At 39.6% G+C, this 19,722-nt stretch overlaps 1 protein-coding gene across 1 annotated transcript; it reads right to left on the bottom strand.

The window, feature by feature from the left end:
• Positions 1-651: 651 nt before the first annotated feature.
• On the bottom strand, positions 652-12,043 carry RGS13 (regulator of G protein signaling 13). Its single transcript, XM_041419985.1, is given in 7 exon segments — positions 652-748; positions 3,698-3,855; positions 5,871-6,037; positions 7,226-7,287; positions 9,819-9,899; positions 10,271-10,315; positions 12,030-12,043. Coding segments are annotated over 7 exon segments (624 nt in total).
• Between the last annotated feature and the right edge of the window lie 7,679 nt (positions 12,044-19,722).

Raw genomic sequence — 19,722 nt, 5'->3', positions numbered from 1 at the left:
AATTTGCATTAACTCTTAATAATTTGCATTTCTTTCTGAAGAACCCATTGCATAATTTGGCTGCAAGTGGCTGAGATCTCATTTTGGGTGTAATGAGAGTTCACAGTTCTTAGAATCTGTGTACATATGATGTGTAGCATCTCAAAGAATGCTGGACTGCATTATTTGCTTCCTCAATACATAGTTTGCCCCTCTTGCATATTTTTATCTTTCTTTGTTTCACCCATTTCTTTTTTCCTTTTTGATTAAAAAAAGTTAGAATCTTTTGTGTATTCTAATCAGACCCTGATTTGGGTCTGCTATTTTAAGTTTATATTTTCTAGAGCCTTTTTAAAATCTGAGATTTAAGACTTTAATAGTAAAGCTTCTTAAAACTACTGACATAAATTAAACGGTTAATTCTACAGAGATGACCACCTCCGTGAGGCTGCATTGTAGGAGACTGTAGGTAAACCTGCGTCAGGATGCAGTCTTTGCCCAAAACCAGCTAGCCATGGGCTCCAGCTAATCAGCAAATGCAGCAAAATGTTCTTTTCGGAGGACTTCTTCCATTGCTCTCTGTTTAGTGAACATTAGATCAAACATTGGTTTCTGAAGGGCCCTGTGATTGCAACAGTACTGTACATTTGGTAATACTTGGAAATGCCACAGTCATTTCCCTTTCCTGTGAAGATGTAAGTCCCCAAACATCCTCATCTGGCCTGTAATTGGTGATAAACATCTCTGTTCACAATTTGTTTGGATTCTACTGTACCAAGATCTGTGTAATGGCTCGTTGCCACACTTAGAGTGAGACTGCCTAATATTCATTTCTTGGGAGTTGAAAGATGGGATATCTAGAGTTAGTATGGAAGTACAAAAATAATGAGGAGAACTTGAGAGAAAAGCCTCCCAACAACTTATTCTCTGAAATCATTGGAATGCACAGTGGAGAGACATTTTATGTTGTCATTTACTACCCATCTGTACAAAAAAAAAAAAAAAAAAAAAGGCTAGGTTATTTCTAAAGTTTTATTTTGGGTGACTCTAATTGTAAGCAGATTTTTACTTTGTTTTATAGACCTGGTCTACAATGTGCATTTTTAATTCTACACTTAATCATCTATACACAAAGAGTTGATGTAAAATTCATGGAAATAACTGTATAATGATAGAATAAAAATTTCACAGCTGTTATTAAGAAAGTAGGTCAACATAGCTCATATTTACAAAGGAAACTGTCAGTTCTTTTGAAAACAAAACCCAAAAGAACCCTAGATCATTTGTCCAGTATGGGTTGTTTTTTATGATTTTCTTAAGGGAGACTTCATAGGTCAACAGTTTCCAGGGTTGAATACGTTTAATTGCTGTAGTGGTTTTATTAATCTGCATTTTAATTTTGCCAAATTTAATTTTTAAAGAATCAGCCCTTTGATTTTTTTTTTTTATTATTCTTAAATATATGAGGGAAGAAGGAGAATTCTGCCAGTTCAGCTATTTTCAAGTTTTTTATCTTTTTTAACAGTACCATTGAATGATTAATGTGAACAAATGCCTTTTAGGTTTGTCTACCAGTGGAAAAGTATACCTGAGCTCATTCAAGTGCTGTTAATGAAAATGACAAAAGCAGTGATTTGTTAATGCATCTGCCATTAGTTACTGTTTTATAAATCATATGACCTGAAGAAATACTGTGTTGTTGCCCTGCATCTGGTAACCCAAAAGAAAAGTCAAACAAGAGAAAGATCTCTAGCAGTTAACAACAAATCTATTTTGGGAAAAGGACCCTCTTTTTTTTCCAACTGGGGAGTGTGGGATAGACATGGGGGAGAGGAAACCAAACCCCAACATTTTATTTATTTCTAGAAGGAAATATAAAATTCATAAGCCCACCAAGTATAAGGGTTGGTAGACTCATGATCTGTAAAATGCCCACTAAACATTTCATGCCACAAAAACATGTTTGTGTGTCCCTCTGTGATTTCCCTCAGTATTTTCCGTGGGTAAGTTTTTCCTCCTTCTGGATAATCTCCTTTCTGCAGGGAGGAAGGGTCTCTCTATCAGTCTAGGACCTGAGCAGCCCTTTGAGTGACTCCTTTGGAAGGCTGAACCTGTTTGGGTACATAGAGTTGTTATTCTTGGTCACCATAAGGTTCTTCTATTTAGACACACATATCAAGGTCTTCTCAGTTTCTAAGTCAAACAGAAATGGGAAGACTTTCCTTAATGTGATCCTTGGTTCATTTATTGTGTGCATTTTGTTGGTGTTTTGTCAGGCTGGTTTTTGTCACCTATTTTCTTCCCTGAAGGAATTGCTTTTTTTAAGAGATCTTCTAATTTTTTTTCTTTGCTTGGCATCTTTCAGGCCTAATCAAACTGAAGTCCAATACTCTGTATACCCAACAGGAATTAACAGCAGCAAAAGCTACGCTATCCCTAGCTGGATTTCCTGGGGAGTCTTTTCTTGCTGAGTGGTTTTATGAGCTGTATTTGTATGATAATCCCTTTATATGGGGTCACTGCAAAAGGGAAGGATTATCTGTTATAGTAGCACTCCCTTTTTTTACAACACCAAATTCTCTTAAAGCTTTCTGTTCTGGTGGAGGTTATGCTCAGACCTGCTTTGTATTCTGCTTTGGACATATATATGAATCCTATCTTGAGAATTCAATAAAAAATGATGGATGAAAAATTTTTTGAGGCCTTAGATAACTGATAAGTTAAACATGTCCACTTCCATCACACGTTGTCATTGTCACGTTGTCATTAGGGCTCACATATAATTACAATTTACAAATATAACTTCCCACAAAGCCAGACATCATATTGTACATTTGATATTTATTGATCAGCATACTTCTCTGTCATCAATAAATCACCATACCCTCTCTGCAGGAGTAGCTTGTGCTGTGCACCACAATAATAGTGCTGCTTAGAGTCCAATTTTAATGAGGTTTGAGATTATCAGATTGGTTATTGATGTAAACCAGGGTACTGTAATAATTGATTAACAAATCAACAAGTTGTCTTTGACAGTTTATGGATGAGAGAGACCTGTCTGTGCTGCAGGAGGATGTTCAAGGGTCAGGCTTGCTTGTATCTAATTGTCAGAGAGTCTGAAGGGAAAGTAATGTGTTTGTGTGTCCATACCCAGAAAAACAAGCCAAAATACCAATGCATTTTATCTCTGAAGAAAAACCCAGAAGACACTGGTAATATTTTAGTATACTCTTGATCAAGTGCCTTCATAGCACTTTTTACATGATAATCAGCATAAACTTGACCCTACACCAATGAATACACACGAATACTATACTCCATAGTTTAGGCAAACAGCTTTTTACTTTGAAAGACTGTAAGACTAAAATAACAGCAAGTGCAGCAGTGCAGATGTTTTTTCTCTACTGTAATGCATAGTCAAATAAACACTTATTTCCCAACAGCAAAATGCTTTTAAAAAATATTTTTAGTTTTCTTTTTCCCTAAACCCTGGTTTTTAGGGTTTTATTGTGGGGTGAGGAAAACAAAACAAAGAGTCTTCCTTGGGGAGGGGGAAGATAATGCCTTGTGAATTCTAACATCAACAGAACAGTTTAATAGTAATATTCCTCTGCTGCCTGATTTCTCCTATCTTCTTTAAATCTTAAACACTTGTGTGTCAGAAGAAACCTTTCTACTTTTTCAACCATTCTCTTCAATTTCCCATTAGTTTGAAGACTGTTTGAGCTTTTGGTAGAACTGTGATTCAAGAAATCATGGGTGGGAATCTCTTTCCATGGGCCTGTAGAGTATTCTCTGTGTTGCATCAAAGCAGGACTGCGTTGGCTCTTGAATATTCCTCATAACTGATTTCCTTGCAGGACTGTCAATGTTTATCTGCAACAAGAATGGGAAAGTCCTGACAACTGTGATTAGTGGAGGTCGAGAGCAGCAGTGAAGTCTGTGTGGCTGGGCCTGTATGCAGAATATGGCAAGGCTCCAAATGTCAGGGAGTTTAGCAGGATGAGTTTGGTTTGCTCACTGCTTCTAGGAAGAAGAAAACAGGGACAATTCAGGCAGGAATTGTCCTGTCAACATGGTTTGGATGGAGTGGCTGCAGTGGAAGGAGTAGCTGAAATTTGCTGGTATCCAACCCTGCTTTCCTCTGCTAAGAATTTTTCCTAGAGCTACAGTTAGGTTGCAGAAAAAAACTGATGAGTCCAAGTGCCTGGAGGTGCACAGTGCCAGTGAAAAAAAAAATACTAATAGTGTTATGGCGTGAGATAAAATTGAGCCTATATATCAACTTTGTTTAGGAAAGGTTTTAGTTCCTAGAGTTTTCCTGCTGCAATTCATGGTTTGTAGCAGATAAACTGAAGCTCTGCAGGTGTGTAACAGCAGAAAGGTCTGGTGGCCAGCAAAAACACCAGATAAAAGGAACCCTTTGAAAATCCACCACCTTATGATGAGTTCCATTGGTTGTGTTCAGCTTGACTTTGTCTGTTAGTGTGGAGAGGAGACATCTAAAGATTTGGTTGGTGCTGATGCCTTTTATGGGTTGAGATCTTCCTCCTCCAGAGGAGTCATTTGAGTGGCCCCTTTTTAAATGCTGCTCTAATTTGAATATAAACTGTGTTTCATATCCTCATGAACATCTAGTTTTCTAGAGTGGTGCATAGTTCTTCTGTTAATAGCATATATCAAGAAAATGGGAAATTGGGCTGTCCTGAAGCTCTAGAAAACAGACGGCCGATAGAAAGATTCAAATACACACTACTTTAGAAAAAAATGCACAGCTTATTTATAACTGTCCTGATTTAAGCCTTTACGTTTGATTAATGAATTTGTGGTTGGCAATAGTGACATTTCTCTAAGTCCAAAATGTGTTGCTGAGTTCCCTATAGCTGCACATACTAAAAAAAAAAAAAAAACCACAAAAACCCCAAAAAAAAAAACTGAGAAAAAAGGACAAGAACGCATTGTTCCTACTGGCATTTAAAACCAACAGAGGGAACTTTAAAATTTGCTCAAGATTTGGATTAGAGGGAGTGGTTTAGTAATTTAAAGCAGCAACTGCTCTCAGCCAACATTTGGAAATCCAGCTGATTTGGCTTCTCCTCCAGTGCCAGCAGGGAGGCTGCATTTTGAGACTCTATAATAATTTCATTGTTACACATAAACCAGAAAATAATGTAGCATGATTCTTTAGTTATCTCAGCCTGCCAGAGGCAGAGGCAGTGGCAGTAAAAGCCAGTGTTGGCTTAGTTTTGCAAGGAGAGTAATAAACAGGAATGTTGAACGGTCATAGACCATGTTTGGCTGAGCAGGAATGACTTTTTTCTATAGCTATTTGTCAGGGGGAAAAAACCCAGATACTTTACATACACATCTATACACATTTGCTGTTTTCCTGAGGGAAAAAAAAAAAAAAAAGAAAAAAAAAAAAGCAATGTGTCTTGGAATCTTTCTTTTCACCCATTTGCAAAGGGGACAGCACTGGATAGAGCTTTTACTTTGCTCAGTTATATTTACTCTTGCAAAGAGCAGACTGAGATATAGATATATGGATACATAGAGATATATATGCAGCAGTGGGATAATCCAAAATACAGTGAAGAGATATCTATGGCCTTTGGATCTGATGTTAAAAAGAAAAAAAAGAAGAGAACAGATCCATGAATTTTGTTCTTAACTGAGTTGTGCATTTGCTTTTGTTCTTGGTGGATGTAGTTGAAAGATTTGCCTACAGATGAGATGTGAATTCAAATATTAAAATTCTGTGTGGAAAAGAGTTTACCGGGAGGACGGATAGAAGTTTTCACTCCCTTTGGTGCAAGAGGAGCTAGGCATTTGTTGTTGGTCTGCTGTGTGACACTTCAGGCATTTCTATAAAATAAAGAGCTTTTAGTCACCTCATTGGGAGTCTGGGGTTGGATGTAACTTATAAAGAGCTTCCTGGCCATGGAAATCCTTTTCCTCTGTGATTTTGTCTTCTTATAAGCTTCACGGGGAAGCCACAATTCTATGTTTTCATCACTGTGTTCTGTCTGCAAGTAGGTCTTACAGATTATAGGCCCATCTGTAAATATTTCAGAAGCCAAACTTATATTGCCTGTGTACATGCATTACTTTTAGAGTGCTTTGGAGGTACTAGGGACACTTATGAAGTAGTGTCTCAGCCCTACACTTCAAACTTGCATTTTCCTGCACATGCAGGGCTCCCTAGTAAATTAATCCCACAGTAAATCTAAGGTAGGCAACGCTTTGCCTATGTTTCCCGAAGAGCTGCAAATCCACTGAGTTTAGAGTATCTCGCTTTTTATGTGAGTCCACCTTTCCATTTTGGGTGTCATAAAGCTTTTAAATTAATTAAAATTCAATGAGTAGTGTTTTTAAGTGCAGTGAAGGAGGCATTTTAAGAAGGGCATCATTCTGACTACTGCTGGAAGCTTGAAGTGTTTTATTTAAAGCAAACTTTGTTGCTGTTGCAGCATTCTGGCCTTTCAAATTTCCGAAGATGAAATGTGTTGAGCACAGCCTGCCATCTGGCAGAGGTGGTGATCACGTGTGCCTGCTGCTTCTGCTGCCGTTTTGTCTCTTTGAACAGCTTTCTGTTGAGGAGTTTCTCCCTGTGCTGTAACATACTAGGTTGTTTAAGATGTTAATGGCAAAATCTTCTGTTACAAAGGCTGTTAGTCTTCTTGCTCTTTGTCATTTTTCTGCAATTTGAAAATAATGCCAGTCCTTGGGAGTAATTTTTAGAGGTTTGTGCTGTGACTTTTTCATCACTATTTTAAAAAATGTAATTCAGCAGTGATGTTCTGGACTGCTGCCCATATGACAAATTTGGGAGAGCTCTGAGCCCTATATGAAGCAGAGAGGGATGGAGTGGGAAAGTTCAGAATTCCTGCTGCATCTACAGTTCTTCCCATCCCTGAATATTGGAGCTGCCTTCCACGGCATTCCCCTGAATAAATACGCCATTATATGGTCTCTATGGTGTACTCTTAAGTGGGGACGTGGCAGACAAACCATGTCTTCATGAGGTGTCTGTAAAGAAATTACACATGATTGCAGAAATGGCAAGTTTGGGAAAGCATTTGCAGCATGCTATGTTTATTTCCAGAGTGATGTGTGCTAGGCATGTCACAAAGTTGTTTTTCATTAGCTGTGTATAAGGCAGCATATATTATACAGCATGAGTTTCTGATTTTGCTTTGTTGGAACTTTTCTCAGCAATCCATCTGGGACACACACAATTACTTACATTTCCTTGTTACCAGATTTTCAAAAAACTGGGACCACTATAGCACTTCCTCCAGAGACAGCCTTTAGAAAAAAAGAGGTCATCATTGTCGGATTAGCTGTGGCTCAAAGTATAAAAAACCTAATTACCTTGTTGAAAATCTGTCCCCTAATTTAAATATGAGCTTTATGAATCTTACATTTTAAAAGGCTTTCTTGCATCTTCCAGATCTTGTGCTTACTATGCCGAGACAAATATTTTTCTTGCTGTAACAAACGCAGTTCCATTTCAAGGTGCTCCATGTAATTCCCCTAGAAATGGCATTCACTTATTTAAACTGTGCTTAGGAAAAACACAAGAAAAGTACTGCCTTTCTAGACAGCAACTTCTTTGGAGACAGGAATCATCACAGAATTCAGGAAATATTGATGTTTGTATTTAGTAGCAAAGTCTTTGGGGCACAAGATCTTACTGTAATATTTCAAGGCCATTAACATCAAAGTTGACTTATCACCTGAGAGCTGAGTCTAAGCTCCAAGAATAAGGTAAATAATTAAAGGTTAATGAAATCTTTGCTGGAAGAGACTTCCATCTCTCATCAGTTGTTTACAATGCAGTGTGACACATTATTACTAATCTGCACAGCCCTTGGAAGTGGCTGAATTCAGATTTTACTTTCATGTTTGCTGTTCTTAAACAGTAAGCTTGTGGGAGTTTCATGCCTGATTCTGGGAAAGAGCATGGAAGTAGTGAGGTGAGAGACTAAACAATTTAAGGAAAAACAAATGCTGGAGGGCAGTATCTCCATTTAAGTGCACGTAGCTCCATTTACACCAACATATTTTCAAGCACTGCAGTTTTAGGACGCCAATGGTGGTAACTTGGAAGAGATGCTTATGCTTATGTTAGTAAAAGAAAGGACAGGGGATGTATTCCAGTGGGTGCTTCCATTATGCATCAGCCAAATTTGGAGTATGATCCCCTCTCACTGCGTATTTGCTTTTCATGGCAGCCATAATTTTGTCAACAACTGTTTAGTATCACAGGGCTTTTTAAAATTTAAATCAAAATCTGCTTTGATATGAGTGCTGCATGATGCTTTATAGATTTCTGGTGCAGAACAGCCATTACCTGCTCTGTAGCTTTTTTAATTGGTAATGATTTACAATTTATTTATAACTTGATACAATTCCCTCTTTCTCAGAAAAAGCACATGACTAGGCAATTATTTTCTCAGGCTTGTGATCAGTCTGACATGGTCAAAGAAATATAGAGTAAGAGAAATGCTACCACTATTGAACTGTGTTGTCAGTAACTCTAGTAACTCCTGCCACTGAAAGATATTTTTTTCCTTCTTGTGAGCTATTAACCTCTCTGTAAAAACTCATGAAGCATGTGGTTATGGGGAGTGAGAATCTCTAGTTCTTTGAATGATTTTTTGTTTTACTTACAAACTACTTCTGAGTCATATTTGCTCTTCCTGATGGAGATCATTTTCCACGTGACGCAGAAAATTTTTCACCTGTCAGCAACAGCACTTGTATAGAATGAGTGACAATCTTGTCTGTCTCACTGAACATCATCAGGAGAGCCATCTTATTTCTATTTCTGATTATTTGTCTTTAGCATTAATCTGTGAAACAGAAAAACCCTGGCTGATGGGGAAGCTGACACAGAGGAAAAACTTTTTACCTTTTTACCTTTTTACTTTCCTTTACCATTTGGGAAAATAGGAAGGGCAGTAAGGGAATAGGTTATGATGATCTGAATTAATGCCCCTTTAGCAGCTGTTGTTCTGATAGTAAATGTCTTGTTGTACTGATTTGCACCATCACTGAGTTTGCTAAAGGACATATATTACACTGAAAAAAAAAACCTCTCCAAAAATAACTAAGGCTTTATAGCTGGGACTCAAAAATTTAAATTGTAGTGTCCTGTGGGAGCTATTTCTCACTTATCATCCACCCTCCACTGTGAGTGTCTCCCCTCACCACCATGGTGCAGAAATCCTCATCCTGTAGTTGGAAGCACTGTCTGGATTTCTACTCCTGACTTCAGGGGTCATCATGTGCTCCTTACTATTGCCATGAGGGGTGTGTCGCAATAAATCAGTTCTGTGTCTGACCTGATACCAGCAGAAAACATTTTGGATGGAAGAACTCCACCACCCCAGCGGGACATGTCCCCCAAATTCCTGGCAGTGCTTGGCCTCCACAGAGCCTGGTGGCACCCGAGGACTTGCAGGAGCCACTTGGCCACGTCTCTTATGCACCACATGAATATTCAGCCTTTGCCAACAGCCTGAATTCTTTTAAAAGATGGACCCCAAATATGTGGTTTTTTAATTCCTCCCAGGTCCAAATCTGGACTTAATCCAGAGGTGAGTTTGGGCCTATGCCTGTGTAACATTAAGGGAGCTCCCAGTGGGATATGCCATCATACATCCGTGTGCTGTTGAGGAAGGGGCTGCCCGAAAGTGCTTGGTTGGGGCAGCTGTGAAGGTGTTGCCCTCTTTTGCACAATCTTAAGCTTACATTGAAAACCTCCACTGTGAATTTGTTTCTCCTACTCAGCTGCATGGACTGCAGAACATAAGATTCTTATCCTTACTTACTTAGAACTGATCCCATTTTCTTCTGGTCTGAATATCTTGCAAAGCCAGCAAGTATTTGAATTCATTCTCCTAAACATGGAAAATACGTGAGTTTTTTGAATCTGCTGTGCTGAGCTTTATTCTCTTAAATAAAAACTTATAATTTATACCTACAGCAGTGTAATCAGTTCTAACAGTATTCTTATTTTGTACATCTGGTCTTTATCTATGAGTCATTTCTGAAGCATTTAACAAAAAAAATATTTTGTAAGATACGAGAACTTAAAAAAAAAAAAGGCAAATTACCAGGCAGTCCAGTGGATGTCTCTCAGGGAAGAATAGAAATGTTAATAATTTTCCCTCTTTGCTTCTCCAATTATGAAAGGAGATTGAAGGTTGACCCTGACCCAAAGCAGAATGAAAATAGAAGTATTTTTTTTTCCCTGAAAGCTCAGGATGATCAGGATCAAAGATCAGAGCTCAATGTAAACTGGACAATGCTGAATAAGTTGTTGTGTCTGAGATTAACATTGATATTTGTCCAGCAGGTATCTCAAAGTCAATAAAAGTCATATAAAAATTGCCTTTATATAGATATGATATCCATAAGAGATGGTATAGTTTATTAGGATGAGGCAGTTGTAAATGTTTGTCTAAAAAAGACAAAATAAAAAAAATCTCTTGTGACATGGAATATGTTTAGTGCTTCTCCTTTGGCTTTCAAGCAATGCCAAATGCTGAGTTTACATTGGACTGTAAGTTTGTGTAGGCCTGCCTGAAATCAAAATAGCCTTATTTATTTAAACTTGGAGTTTCTTTCAGATTTGGGGTTGACTGGCACATATTATACCTATGACCAATTTTTTCCTTCCAAACGAAGCACACAGTAAAACACAGGACAAGGTTCTATCTCCCAGCTTTCTGAAGCTGCGCAATGCTTCCTTTGCCTTTAGTGTTGTTTTCCTTGTTTCCCTTAGGTCTATATTCAATTTTATATAAAGTGAGGGTTTCGCCCAGTACATTTCCTGCAGGGTATTGAAACATCATAGCTTTGCCCGACTGCCACACTGCAACTCCTGCTCATATTCTCTGCAGCCCTGTAGACTGCCAGTGGCTGCTGGCTGCTTCAGAATTCTCTCAGCTGTGTTCTCTGTTATGTCTCCATGATTTTTTAATTGCTCCACTGGAATTTACTCATCTCACTCTCTGCCTAAAAGCAGCTGTTTAAAACTACACAGTATTCCATATTTAAGGTGAAATTATTCATTAAATTCTGGTATATGGTTATTATTTATCACCTTATTTTAGGCTATATTGCCCAATGCCCTCTATTTTGGGTGTTTTCATGTTGCAATCATTCATCTTCTATCCACTGAAATGTAAATGAAATGCAGCCTTTGTGGCTTTTTTGAAACCTAGAGAAATTAATGTAGGTTTCTTACTATTCAGAAATTCTCAAGAAATATTATATGAAGCAATATTAAGTAATCTAGTTCAGCTACTTCCATCCGAATTCAAAGTGCCAATTACTAATTTTTTCTTCAGGTGACAGCCGCACAAAGTGACTTTTGTGTAAGGATGTTGTGTTGTGTTTTTATTTTCTTTATTTGGCATATTTTACTGCTTAATTTGTTGTTTTGAAATCCCTCTGTGTTTTCTCCCCCTGCTCTTGGAGTGGCACAGGTTCCCCATTTTGTATCTTATGTTGCCAAATTTAGACTCACTCCTTCATTGTTATTCAGCTCAGTTAACTGTCAGTTCTTGTTTGTTGCCTGGCCACTCCCTGCTAAATTGTCAATCCCTCCCGTTCCTACCCTTTTCCCCAAAAACCTCCCCTGCTCCTTCCCTCCTCAGATGTCAATCCTTCCCCAACACTTCCCTTTCTTCCAGAACCTTCCCTGTCAGTTTTGTATCCTTTGAAATCCCATTGGTTTACTTAAGCCTTTCCCCTCCCTTAAGATCCTCTATTGGTTTATAGATTGTATTTCCCTGCCTTGTGTTTCTCTCCCAGTTCTCCCTGTTGGTTAAAAATTGTATCCTTCCCCTGTTTATAAGCTAGCGCCTGCTCTCGATTTAGGGTCCTGGGACTTTGGACTCGGGGACTTTACCATCAAATAAAGTCACCCCAGTTCCTGCCCTAAGACACGTGCTGCTGCCTCTTTGTTAATCTGAGCCGAACCTTCGCTGGCAGCTGGAATTCTACGGGATCAGCCAGGGGGATCTGTCACGCACCCTGTTGTCGCCATCGCCGGGCCGGGGGCTTAGAGCCCCCGTGCCGTGACATAAGGAAATGTTACTGTTCTGAGGAGCCATTTTAATTTGAGTTACAAGCTTTAAACTTGTTGAGAACACACATTTTCCAAGCATACACCTCCAGGGCTTTGTGGCTGTCTCTTCTTTTTAAGTCAAACTCATTTACTAATAGACCAAGTAACAGAGCGTGCTGATTTTATCTTTACCAGTGCTGGAACTTCTTTCCACCGAGGTGCAGTCTATGTTTCATTAGTCTGACACTGTGTGTTTCTGCTGACAATGGTCTTAACCCTAGAACGAGACCGGAGCAGTACAAAAGCTACAGCACACACTAGCTGCACTAGCAGGGTGCTAGTTTTGGATCATGGAACTCCCACAAGAGCAGCCTGTTACCTGTCACAGTGTCCTGTTAGTGCCCTGTCATCTGTTGTAAATGGTACGTGGGATCTTAACTACTCCTTACAGCTTTGCAGTGTTCACATAACTAGACTTGGATCATGGAACTCTTCTCACCAAATATTTATGAAGCATAGTGTCCTTTCTCTTTGCTTGTTCTAAGATATTATTGAAACAAGGCAACAAGCTTTTTAGTGTATAGGAGCTGTGTGTTTCCTGCAGGACTGGTAGTCAAGCAAAAACCCACATGGCTACAACTCTTTTGCAAAAAGAATTGCCTGACTGATGATAAATTAATCTAAGTGCTGGAGTTATTCATGTCTGTAAAACATATAAGCAGTGCTGATCTGGAAGTGACTTTTTCACTGTTTTTATATTTTATATTGGAGAAATATCAAGAAAACTGATTTGGTACATCAAAAAAAAGATCTGTTTACCTTTCAAATAACAATATACATTTTGATTTCTGAGCACCCTTATTCTGTGCCAATGAATCTGTAAACTACCAAATACCGCAGATTTTAGCACACAACATAACTTTCATCAGAGAGATACTGCTATGTAAAAGTTCTAACTGATTGCCTATGTAGTGTTCACACACAATTCACAGAATCACTGGGTTGGAAGAGATCTTCAAGTTCATAGAGTCCAACCCATGCCCTAACACCTCAACTAAACCCTGGCACCCAGTGCCACATCCAGGCTTTTTTTTAAACACATCCAGGGATGGTGACTCCACCACCTCCCTGGGCAGACCATTCCAGAACTTTATCCCTCTTTCAGTGAAAAACTTTTTCCTACTATCCAACCTATATTTCCCTTGGGGCAGCTTGAGACTGTGACCTCTCGTTCTGTCAGTGCTACCTGGAGAAAGAGACCAACCCCACCTGAGCACAGCCACCTTTCAGGGAGCTGCAGAGAGTGATGAGGTCACCTCTGAGTCTCCTTTTCTCCAGGCTGAACATCCCCAGCTCCCTCAGTCATTCCTCATAGGACTTGTGTTCCAAGCCTCTCACCAGCCTCGTTGCCTCCTCTGGACGCGCTCCAGCCTCTCAACGTCCTTGCCAAACTGAGGGACCAGAACTGGACACAGCACTTGAGGTGCGGCCTCACCAGTTATTCAGGTTATTTTGCACTGACTATTACACAGTGTATTCACCTATGTAGGGCTAAAGCTGGGTGTATATCAGCAATGTTTCTAACGTGAATGCCTTTGCAATGCTGAGAATTTTACATGCCAATAATAAAAACAGGTGTTCCCCCACCTATGCTACATTTTCCTGATAATATTTCAAAGTGCAAATCTCATACTTACAGAAACTTCTTTTGGGTTGTTTCCTTTGATTAAAAAGCTTCATTTAGTAGTTGCATTTGCCAGGGTAGCTTTCCAAATTTCTTGACTTGCTTTTTTGTTTTGTTATTTTCTCTTAGTGTGGATGGGCTTAGTACCCACTGTCCATGTCTGTGCTGCTCATAACAGTGCCTGACTCCTCTTTTATACACATCACGGGCAAACATTGGCCGTGGTTTCCATCAGAAAAAGCTCCTTTGGGCTCCAATGCTGCACTGACAGAGCCTGTTTACACTGAAATTATCTTGACATCTCTACTGGTCAGCTGTAATGACATGAAGCTGTGCTTTACTTCATGGAAATCTTGCATGGATTGTCCCAGTCCTGTGACTGGTATTTTCCATTCCTTTATCAAGGTTCTTTTTATGAAATCTGCATTCCATGTTGAAATGAGACAAAGAGCACGAGTACCCTTGCACTGAAACCAACTTTGTTCTTACAGGCAGCATAATGACAGCACTTTGCAGTGCTCTGGGAGAACCTTTTCCTGCTCAGACCCATCAGTGTCAGGCTTTTGTATGCTCCTGTCTGCCCAACCTGCTACTGCACAGCATCTGAGGAACGTTAAAACTTTTTAAACTTGTATGAGGTCGTCTTATTATTTTTCTTATAGCTGTTGCCCAGGTTATGACTTCATTTTCAGTTGGGACACATCTATGTTTTGCTCATTCTTCTCTAGCCGAGTGTTTGAAAGGAGCCGTGCAGTGCAATACACTGAAGTTGCTGTTTGTCGTGGAAGACTGATGCTGACTGACAAGATTTACAGTGATGCCAGGGCTTTGAGAGTAAGCAGTGGCTCAGCTGCTTGCTGCAAATTAGTCACAGCAGGGGATCTTTCTGGAGGGCTTGCTGTCCTTCCTGGGGTGGTTGTGACTTGGGATCTCTGGGAATTTGCCATTGCTTACGAGGCACAGAGTGACCCTGTTGGGAGGGGAAGGTTGCTCATGTCCATGCTCCCTCTGACAGCCCAGCTCTGTGCTGTGATATCTTTCAATCTTCTCTCTCTGCTCTAGCTCATCTTTTTTTCCTCTTACAGAGCCTCCCAGGCAGAGCATGAACTGTGTAGGATTGGAACTTAAACCGAGGTTTGAGTCTCCAACAATGCAGTACACTCATTTCTTTTATTGCAGCTCACCCTACCGGCACACAGGCTTTGTGTATGAGATGTGCATCCCTTTTCCCACAGCACTGGTTCTGCTGGGGAGGAAATGTGTGTGGTGTGCTCACCTCCAACAGAACTTGGTGGCAGGGCAGCATCACACGAGACCTTGTCCTATGCTTAGGGAAGGGCAAATATCACTGTGATCTATTTTCTATTGATTGCTATTTCATTAAATCTCATTCTATATTCATTGCAACTTTACACGGGATTTTGGAGTATTTTGTTCCATTTCTCTAATGGGAATGGGCAGGAGCAAATTAACTTGAGTTGATTGTTCAAGTAATCGTAAGAGTGAGATGTTTCAAGTTTGTTCCATGCCTCCTCATACTTCTAATGTTTCATATACAGGCAATTATATACTAAAGCAACTGAGGGCCAGAACTTGACATCTTAAAATATGTCTATAAAGAATCTCATTTGTAGAACTCCTTAAATTTAAAACAAGAAAAAAGCACCTTATTAATAACTGTGACTCTGGAAAAGTTACAGAATAAAAATCCCAATTACGTTAATAGCCTCTCATGATTTGTACCAGTATTTCACTCTTTGATATACATATATATGAAAAATCCTTACATGGGCTTATGCACATTCTTTTTCAAAAGCCTATATCTTATTTTTTACTCTAAGCTTTATTTGCATTAAAGGAAAGGTCATCTAAAATCTCATTTTAAAATGAACAACAATGATCTATTTTGGTTTTTTTTTCTATCAGCTGATGTTCAGGGGATCACATATAAGATCATATCTTTGTGAAGTTAAATTGTGCAGTGACTGAGAATTAGTAACCAACGACTTTGTGTTCAAACATTTTCTGTATTACAGGCATTAAAAAGTGCTGTAATACTGCTTAAAATTGAAATAAACTCATCCTGGGGTTTTCTTCCTAAGTTTGATTTTACTATTAAACTGAAGAAAATACTTCTGCAAACCTCTGGTGCCTTGTACAGTGGGGGGTATTTAGGTGCAGGATTTGTTGCAAATGTCATGTTTTGTTGTATCCTTGACCATGCTCTAAAAAAAAATTTGAAACTTAATGGGTTGCAAAAACGATTTAACAATACGTTTCTCTGTCAGCTCTTTCCACTGTGATCTCTTATAGCTTGATACCAGAAAGTAACCCACCTACTTCCCTTTCCAGAATATTTGCAGCCCATAAGAGTGGATAGTTTAGTTTTTTAGCCAGATGTGCTGCTGTACTGTAAAATTACACGATTTAACCTAAATCCCACCCTTCCTAATATTGCATACAGATTCCACTAGATGTCATCTAAGATGTCACTGAAGGAGGTTTGAACCACGGTGTCCATCAGCCTCCGCCTGGGGAGGGTGTGGGTGCAGGCTCTGGGCAGGGACACTGCAGTGACACCTTTACAAATGATCCCTTCTAGCATGAAAGACTCCTGGTGAGAGTCTGAGACCTGCAGGTAACTTCTGATGGAGCCTTTTCCCTTTGGATTCCTTGTGCTGCCAGGTGTAGGGTGCAGAACAGCCCTAGGATCATGAAGGGATGTGCTACACAGCAATCAATTATTGCTTGGTTTATTCAGTGGTTGAGCTGGATGTGCTTTCCAGAAAGAAAATAAGGCAAATAGAGAAGTACCAAAACTGAGAAGATGCTTTCTTGCTATATATTTGAAAATAACCTGATAAAAAGTTAGGTTATATGTGCAACAAAGCATCCTTTGCTCACAAGGATGCAGGGAACAGTGTTCACAGCTTCAGTCTTTACAGTAGATCAAAACAACCAGTATGTTGTCTGCAGATACAGGGATGATGAAGTGATTTTTGTTTCTGGGTAGAAGTTGGCATTGCCTGCTAATAGTCACTGCCTGAGGAATTTGAATAATTTCTATATTCATGGCTTTAGGTTTTATCAATAAGGCTGGAAAAATCCTACATTGTGACCCATTTCTGTAAACTGTGTTAACCATTGTCCTGCTGAGTGAGAGCAGATTGGAATGTAGATAGCACTTCTGGAAACCTGACCTCAGTTGTACTCTGTGATCTTTCTGTTCCTTTTTTTATTCCTAAAAACTGTCATGTCATTGTGTTAGCCTGATGGTCTTAAGCCATCTCAGTAGGAAAGGAAATCATGCCATGAGAAGCTTGGACTAGTTTTTATAGGAACTTTCACCCTACCCCTTCAGTCAGGCTTCTTAGAGGTGTGCTGTGGTTTGCATACAAAGCACTGTGTGCCGTGAGACTCTGCATTCACACTTCCACCAAAGCACAGCAGTGAACAGGGCTTCTCACACCCCCTGCAGGTGTGTCCTCCTTTGGAAGATACCAGTTCTTCATCTCGTCATAGTTCAGTGTCAAATCATTGATTATAGTGTGGGCCAAGTCAGAATGTTTGACTGTGTTAGTCCAGGGCTGCCCTTTCCTCCAGATGTTTGCTCCAGTGACTGGAGAGTTCCTTGGACTTTGGGCTTTCTTTGAACACTCAGAGTGTGTCCACATTTTCCTTTAGACTGGCATAAATGACGAGCATGTTGCCAAACTCATGGCTGGTCAAATTCTGTTCAATATTGAGTCTCTTCTCTGTATCTAAAGCTGCCTTCTTGACCTTCATGATTCACAAACCATTTACCACAGTAAATACATTACAGACTTTTTCCATAGGTAGTATGGAAATTGTGGGTTACTGAGTTATTAGTGTTATGCAGAGAGTGTTTATCTTGTTTTATTTTTAAAGTTAGCCCTCTAATAGCAGAAACCTTCTGGCCACAGCGACTTGAAAAAATCCCCAAACCTGTTGTGACTCCAGTGATGATGAGTTTGTAGGCAGCTGTTGCGGACACTTTAGTACTTTGGCTGTGTCACAGATTTTGAAGAGAAGCATTGCTAATCTGCTCTGTTTCTTTCTCTCTGAACACAAGACTAGAGTGGTCCTGAAAGGTTTACATTTCTGCATTTTATGCTGTACTCAAGATATTTTTAACTTCATTAGTGAAAGGGACCATGTCACTTTCACAGGGCAGGTCACTGAAGTAGTTTAGAGGAGTGCTTTAAAGCAGTGCAGTGCTTAGGCTGTGTGTTGCTTGAAGAAATTGAAGGGAAGTGCTCAGCAGAACGTAAATGTTGATCATCTTTGGGGTCTTTCAAGAGGGTACTTTCTGGCGGTGCTTTGAAAAATGAGGGGGAATGAGTTTGTTTTCAAAATAGGCACATTGGGGATTGATTTAAATCCCGTTTTAATGACTAAAACATTTGAGGCTTTATCTACCCAAGCAAAGCCAGGGGATAAACTTAAGTCCCCTCTGACTTTGTTTCTGAGCATCCAAGGCAATTTTTAATCATCCAATGAATATTAAGCAAGAACTTGTTTTTCTATTTCTCCCTCTGTTTAATGACTGAAGATTTCATTTCAAAAAGCCTCATCTGTAGACATTACACACTCTGATAAAACCAACTCATGTCTATGAAAGGAAGGTGAGAGCATCCAATTTTGTCGTGTTGTACTATCTGTTTTTCCTTTTCACAACCATAAAGAAGGTGACATGTGAAAAGCCTGTTGCTTAGGTGTGGGCAGGGATGAGTGGCACTGAGGAGTCTATTGTGGTCAATTTGAACTGTTCATCATGATCTCAGCTTTAATTTCCTTCCTGTTTCAGTGTTCATAATAATGCAATGTTTCCATGGGTGGCATGTTCAATATGCGGAAGAGATTTATACTATGCTATACCATATTTTTATTTAGGATAATATTAAGAATATCTGTTTCGGGTAATTAAGTCTTCCAAATTGGAGAGTTCAAAGTTAGTCTGCTAAATACACATTCAGGGTCTGCTGGACTCTTGAGTCCTTCCATAAAGAAACCTGAAACAGAGAGAAGTTAATTCACTTCAAAAGTGTACCTGAAGATGGCACAGTGATTGATTTTTCCACTGGAACATTAACAAACAATGAAAATGTTTTCTCAGGAGTAAGGCAGAACACTTAAAGAAAAGTCTGAGTCACTACTGTCAAATCTTAAAGCTTTCTATGTACTTCATCCTGTTTTCCTGCGCGGCTGTGTAGCTGATGGCCAACCTGATTCAACTGTTTCTTTTAGAGACAGTGAACAGAACAGTGAATTTCCATTCCCTCATGGTGTATCTTTTCCGAAGAGGGAAAGTGAAATCTAGTTTAAGAAAAAGGCCCAACCCACAGCTGTGAAACCAGTGTGTGATGTTGGGGCTGTTCCTGAGCATGAGTGGAGGGAGATGAGTGCACCCACCTTGCACATGAGCCGAGGGTGGCAGAAATCTCTGAGTCCTTTGATCTGTGTGTTCTGAGTCATCCACATCCCTCAGACCTTGTTAAAACAACCACTTTGGACAGGCCTGCTACAGCAACAGACATCTAATCCCAGGCTTCCAGCATCCCAGATCCAGGCCTGAATTTCTGCTGTTACTTTCGTGGTGAAATGTGGTCAGGTTGTCAGGGGTGCTCAAGTGGACTGGAATATCTCTGGAGTTAACAATCTGGGCAATTGACCTTTGCTGTTGCTATTAGGCTTGTATTGCAGATAAGGTGAGAGACTTGAAAATAGCCAAGGTTGTTGGGTTGTGCAGAGTGAAATAGTTTCTTTTTGAAGAAGAAAAATACCTTTCTGCTTTTTCGCTCTACCAAATTATGAAGTAGGGATAGATGCTTGTGGAAGAAAGTCAAAAGTCTGTTCTTCCCTTCTCAGAAACTCTTTTCTACCCTAACTGTGTAATACAAGTTGGTGCAATTGCTGTGACAGTCTCCTCTCCTAGCAACAAGCCATTCAAAAA

The sequence above is a fragment of the Onychostruthus taczanowskii genome, unplaced genomic scaffold (genome assembly GCF_017590055.1).
Source record: "Onychostruthus taczanowskii isolate IOZ18803 unplaced genomic scaffold, ASM1759005v1 scaffold63, whole genome shotgun sequence".
Lineage (NCBI taxonomy): Eukaryota > Metazoa > Chordata > Aves > Passeriformes > Passeridae > Onychostruthus > Onychostruthus taczanowskii.
Note: the sequence above shows the minus strand (reverse complement) of the source record. Positions and strands in the feature narration are given on the sequence as shown.